Here is a 6,645-nt window from a genome sequence, read left to right as displayed (position 1 = left end):
CGCGTGATGAAAGCCACTAACCTTCCTGCTTCCACAATTATTCGACCAGCTCTTCAAAGACTCTACTCGATTTCTCGATTCGAATCTCCTACTCGATTTAGCTTCGCTCGATCAACAAAACGATCGAAACTCAAATCAACGCTAATTACTTTCGACCTTATATTTGTGTGTATGTATTTTCGAGAAACCATACTTGACTCGTTTTGATTCAACTCACTCTCGATCGACAAATACATAAAAAATAGCAAAGGGATAGGCTTCTAATAGGTTTTATGTGTGTTATGAGTTATGACAGGGTTTTCAAAACCGATTAAATTCAAACAAAATCGAGCAAGTAAACCGATAACCAAACAAACCGAGAATCGAAAATTAAAAATTGGAATCAATAACTTTGGTTTTCGGTTCTGACTCCAAAAAGACTTGGACCAAATCAAACCGAGCCGATGAATGTAAACATGGGCTTTTTTATTGAAATAAATAAACAAAAAATATTATTTCTCTAAATACGCACCACCATTTCTTGGTCACCACCCACGAAATAAATTTAGCCTCCATTTCATATATGCCACCCACGAAATGGAGTCAAAAATGATATAAAAAGTGTTGATCACCATCTCAATCCTACAACCCGCGAAATGAAGTCAAAGCTGACATGAGCCAAGTGTCCTTTTTCTCCCACCACGCAATTAATTTTTCACTCCCATTCCATTTAGTTTCACCATTTTACTCATTGCATATAAATATTTTTATCACCAGACCTCATAATAAAACACTTTAAAAAAATTAAAATTAAATTATTTTTTTAAGATACCTACCTTTTAATAATTTTTTAATTATTAAATTATGATTTTATTAAACTTTTTGTTAATAATTATTTTTATATTTTACTATTAATTTTTGATATCAATATATATTATTTTAACATTAAATAAATTTTTTTTATCATTATTAATATGTATAACAATTAATATATACTGATATTGGATATCAAAAAATTAATAGTAAAATATAAAAAATTTTTAAAGGATATTTTAGTAAAATTATAATTTAATAGTTAAAACATTATAGAAGGATATTTTAAAAAAAATAATATAATTATTAATTTTTTTTAAAAATACAATTTAATCAATAAAAGAATAATTTATTAAAAAGTATTTTAGTAAGCAAAATTTAATGAAGAAAAATAAAACGTTTGTTAATGGATATTTTTTTAAAAAATAATATGTTTTTTTAACTAGGTATCCTTTAAAAATGGTACAATATTCAGCCTTTTATTACAGTAATTAAAAAAATTAAAATAAACACATCTAAAAATTATGAATAGATTTATTATCTTTTTAAAATTAATACACATTCAAAATACAAACTAAATAAAACTGAAATTTAAAATTTAAATTTTAAATTTCTATTTCAGATTTAAAACTGAAATTTTAAATTTACTGTGTAATTTCTGTATTTTGGAAGTGTTTCAAAAATATTTTTTGTATAACTTCATAATTTTAGATGTGTTACAATTATTTTTTAATGTTTAAATTTAAATTTTAAATTTATGATTTTGGATGTGTTTCAAAAATAATTTCTATATAACTTCATAATTTTAGATGTTTTACAATTGTTTTTTAATATTTAAATTTAAATTTTAGATTTATGATTTTGGATGTGTTTTAAAAATATTTTTTGTATAATTTAATAAATTTAGATGTGTTACAATTAAAAAATTACAATTGAAAATATTTTAGTTTGTATAAATAATTATATTCGATCATTCATCACTATAAAGTCGTAAAACAGATCCTGCATTTTATCAAATGTACAATAAGTAAAGGATTAATTTTTTTTCTAAATGCACTGACTTTGAATTTTTTTTTTCTGCAGATATAAATTGAAATATTGTAATAGAACAGACGAAAGAAAAAACGTAAAAGAAGAAAATAATAACTAACTATAAAATGGGTAGAAAGTTAAAAAAATTTTAGTTTTTAAAATTTAAATTAATTTTAATTATAAATGTGTATCCTAAAAAATAGAAATATGCTTTAATTAAAAAATAATTAAATAATATTAAAAACTGACCAAATGCTAAATTTGGTTGTAGAAGTAGTATTTTCCTAAAATGATATAATATGCTACGGTAATGATAAAACTACACCAACTTGTGTATGTCAGGAGCGGGATGTTCCATTTCGCATGTGCCGCCCTTGATGTCGCCAGTTCGTTGGTGCCTCCAATGATGTGCAGTTCTCTATTTTGCGGGTGATAGAATTGAGATGGTGGTTAATGCTTCTCATGTCAGCCTTGATTTCATTTTGTGGATGGCATTTATGAAATGGAGGCTAAATTCATTTTGTGGGTGATGATCAAGAGATGGTGCTGCGTATTTAGATAATAATTTTCAGGGATGCGTATTTAGGGAAATAATGTTTTTTGATTATTTATTTCAATAAAAAAGCCGTAAACATGCATATCAATTTTACAAAAGTACCCCAACTTTACCTAACCTAATACACTCACTCCCTTTCTCTCGTTCGTTCACGCCGCCGCCTAATTCACCCGCTGCACCCTCCTCTCTCTACCTCTGCTCATCTCTGGTCTCTGCCGTCGTTGTCCACCCCAACAACCGCCGTCGTTCTCAGTCTCTCTCCCGGCGTTGTACTTAGTCTCTCTCCGCGTCGTTCATTCTCAGAATCTCTCTTCGCATCGTTCGTTCTCAGTCTCAGAGCACCGTCGTTCTCTCTGCCATCGCCGTCGTGTACCCGCGTCGTTCCGTGGCCGTTCAGCGTCATCGTTCTCGCTGCTCAGCGCCGTCGTTCTCACTCCTCAGCGCCGTCGTCCTCAACAGGCAGCAGCGGCGTGGTTCTCAGCGAGTCAGCGTCGTCGTCGTTGTCAGCGCCGTGCCGCCTTGTTGTTCCGTCTCTCCCCTTCATCGCTGCACTTCCAATGAAGCCTCAGCCTCAGGTATGAATTTGCTTCATTGATTTCGTTCAAATATTTTTGTTCTGTTTGTGTTTTTGTTTTTTTTTTGCTATGAATTTGCTTCGTTGATTTCATTCAATTGTTTTTGTTCTGCTTATTGTGTTTGTTCGATTTTTTTTGTTCTGTTGATGAGGGTTAAAAAAATTTTATTTCTATTTTTGTAAGTTTCAAAAGTCTTTATTTGTTCTGATTTTAATTTGTTACTGCAGTTTGATTTGTTTTTTTTTTTCAGTCTGTTTGTAAATTCAGTAGTTAGTACTGTGAATCTGTTTGCAAATTCAGTAGTTACTACTAATTTGTGGGTTAGTTTTGATTACTTGATTATAAATTCTAACTCATTGGTGCTAATTTTTTTTTTTTTTTTGGTGAATTGCCATAATTATGCAGTTTGATATCAGTTCAAGTGACAACATTGGTGACACAGAAGGAGCAATAGGTTACTTTTTTTGAATTAATTGAAAAACCGAAAAACCATTGGTCTCGGTTAAAAGACATATTGACACCACTAATTGGAATGGCAGACCGCAGCAGTGAACATCGGATGTTACCACCTCCCGTGGACCGCCCTGTTCGTGTGTATGCGGACGGCATCTATGATCTCTTCCACTTCGGTCATGCCCGTTCCCTGGAGCAAGCCAAGAAATCGTAATCCTCTCTCTTCACTTTTGTGTCGAATCAAATTAATAGATCTCGTGTTATCCTACTTACTATCTCACTTTTAGATTTCCGAATACTTACTTGCTGGTGGGTTGCTGCAACGATGAGATCACCCACAAATACAAAGGCAAAACTGTTATGACTGAGGCCGAACGTTACGAATCCCTTCGCCACTGCAAGTCAGTCATATCTGTTTCGCTGACTCTTCTTGCTCTCTCTCTCTCTTGTGACTGATAATTGCGGGTTTTGAGCAGATGGGTGGATGAAGTCATTCCCGATGCTCCCTGGGTCATCAACCAAGAGTTCCTCGATAAGCACAACATCGACTATGTAGCTCATGACTCTCTTCCGTAAGAACAATCACTCAACCAATCTCCCTCAACTCTATATGCCCTGCATCTGTCTACTCATTCCACCCTTTTCCTCCTGTTCACAGTTATGCTGATACAAGTGGTGCTGCCAATGATGTTTATGAATTTGTATGTCTCACCCTCATTTTCTTCATTTTTATCCACTTCTCCTTCTTTCTTCCTTCTATATGGCCTACCATTTTATTCCCAGGTTAAAGCTATTGGCAGATTTAAGGAAACAAAACGAACAGAAGGAATATCCACATCAGACATTATAATGAGGATTGTCAAGGATTATAACCAATATGTGCTGCGCAATTTGGATCGTGGCTACTCTAGGAAAGAGCTCGGTGTCAGTTATGTCAAGGCATGACTTTGCCACACCTCCTTAACTCAGCTATTTCTCCTAATATGGCCTTCCTTTCCTCAATCACCTTATACCTTTCTTCACTCATGTTCATTATATAATAAACAGGAGAAGCGACTCAGGGTCAATAGAAGGTTGAAAACATTACAGGAGAAGGTCAAGGAGCACCAAGAAAAGGTTGGCGAAAAGGTATGCCCTCTCATTTAGCTAATCAAGTTCAATTGCTACTTTCTTTGGCCAATATCATGTCAATTGAATTGCTTGTTGGAATTGTAGATGGATAAACATGTACACATATTTAAATGCAATAGTTGGACATATAGAATTGCTACTTTCTTTTAAGGGTTTATTATCAGTTATGTTCAAGTGCTGGACACTTTGATTTTCAAGTGCTTGTTTGAGGACAAAAACATAAACTAAGGGCATGTTTGGTTGTCGGGTAAGAATTCTCTTGGATGAGCTCCATGTGTAATTTTTACACATCAATCTCAGACATGAATGTTCATCTCATTTTATCCCCCAGTCAGATATATCCTATGGGCCTAAAGCATAATAACTTTAGATTTCCATTCTTGCTTTTGTTGAACTCTTTCCTTAAAGCCCTCATCAATAACGATAAGGAACTAACAACTGTCTATCCTAACATTCCTATGTCTACATTCCACATGTTGATGCAATTTGGAAAAAAGAGTGGCCTGATGGTAGTTTCTAGTAAAATAGAGAACTAACACCTTTGTGATTCTGTTTTTTCATGTTATTTCCAATTTTTTTTCCGTTATACATAGTTTCTAGAAGCAAAACTAAAGCGGCTTTCTTGATTATTGATCTTGTTAAATGTTGATAAGCATGAGAGGGAGCTGTTGTATTATATACGAAGGGTTGAACCTAATAAAGTTTTCACTTTGTGGCCCCGGATAAAGGAGAAGGGTTGTGTTAGGCCTTCGATAGCCAACGAATATTCATGACATGGATATCAATCTACATGGGTTCAAGATTTATACTGGATATATAATGCAGTTGGAAACCGATCTTGGGGATAATTTCATTAAGAAAGTATTGTGTCAAAGCCTTACTTGCAGACTGCATCACTGCAGTGCCATGGACTTTTCCATTCTCCTTTCAATATTTATCCATGGTTAATAGGATATCTCTCTGTTTTTCTCTGTAGAAAAGTATAATATATTCTTTGTTATCAGATCCAAATTGTTAAAAGGACTGCCAGTATGCACCGCAATGAATGGGTTGAAAATGCTGATCGTTGGGTTGCTGGATTTCTTGAGATGTTTGAAGAAGGTTGTCATAAGATGGTGAGTTAACCAATCTAGGGGGTAAATGCGACAACTCTGTTGCTACTAGTGAACTATTAGCTGGCTTCTCTCTTCTCTCTCTCTCTCTCTCATTTTTCCTTTTCTGTTAATGTATGGATTTTATCAGGGCACTGCTATTAGGGATCGAATTCAAGAGAGGTTAAGAGGTCAACAATCAAGAGACGGATCTTTTCTTCTACAAAATGGCAAGGATGGTGAGGATGTCGATTCTGATGAGTATTACTATGATGATGATAGCGAAGAAGAATATTTTGAAGAGTATTATGATGATGACGAGGTCAAGCCTGAGAGTAATCGGGATGAAGAAAACAAAAAGTAGGTGTACTTCAAGGAAGGAGTTAGGATCTTGGCGGAATGTGCGTAACAACTGCCCATGGGGATTTCTGTAATATTATGTGTTATATCTTGAATTGTGGAACATGCTTCGGAGTTGCATTGGGAACTTCCATTTTGCTGGGTTTTTTTTTTGGTTTTTTGACTTAGTTTTGCTTGTGGAGTGCTAGTATACATGGAAAATGATGTTTGTGCATATGCTTAGTACCTAGACTTGCACTGGGCTTACATGTTCGTGGTTAGGCAGTCAAGGAGTTGATATTAGAGGAGAATTCTCAATTCTGTATCCTTTCTATTTGTTTGTTTACTTTTGGGAATTTTTCATGATAGAATCAAGACAAATAAAATAAAAATAGGGTAATAAACACGTAATTTTGTTGTTGGCTTATCTGGTTTCCAATCCCATTCCCATCTCTTTTAAATTGTAACATCTGCGAGGAAGTCATTCTCCAGAGCAGTACAATGTTAAGCGTTAACTGTTAAACATCATTCAGGGTATTTAATTTTTTGGTCTGAGCTTGGAGCCTAGAACTAAGTTGGTGCGTGGGCTCACCTTCAATGGTCCAAGACTTGCAAGGAAAACAGAAGCTTCTTAATTCGTGAGGTATGAGGTCCCGTTAGCTACTTACTAGCGATG

General features: G+C 34.2%; 1 protein-coding gene across 1 annotated transcript; it reads left to right on the top strand.

Annotated features, from left to right (window-relative positions):
* The first annotated feature begins 2,440 nt into the window (after nucleotides 1-2,440).
* On the top strand, nucleotides 2,441-6,380 carry LOC107458036 (choline-phosphate cytidylyltransferase 2). Its single transcript, XM_016076226.3, has 10 exons — nucleotides 2,441-2,955; nucleotides 3,361-3,409; nucleotides 3,495-3,618; nucleotides 3,696-3,809; nucleotides 3,885-3,980; nucleotides 4,067-4,109; nucleotides 4,192-4,347; nucleotides 4,456-4,536; nucleotides 5,544-5,654; nucleotides 5,782-6,380. Exons 1-10 carry the CDS (start codon nucleotides 2,938-2,940, stop codon nucleotides 5,992-5,994), a joined length of 1,005 nt encoding a protein of 334 aa, XP_015931712.1. The 5' UTR covers nucleotides 2,441-2,937; the 3' UTR covers nucleotides 5,995-6,380.
* Nucleotides 6,381-6,645: the final 265 nt, after the last annotated feature.

Source organism: Arachis duranensis, chromosome 7 (assembly GCF_000817695.3).
Source record: "Arachis duranensis cultivar V14167 chromosome 7, aradu.V14167.gnm2.J7QH, whole genome shotgun sequence".
Taxonomy (NCBI): Eukaryota; Viridiplantae; Streptophyta; class Magnoliopsida; order Fabales; family Fabaceae; genus Arachis; species Arachis duranensis.
This window is presented reverse-complemented; position numbering and strand designations above follow the sequence as displayed.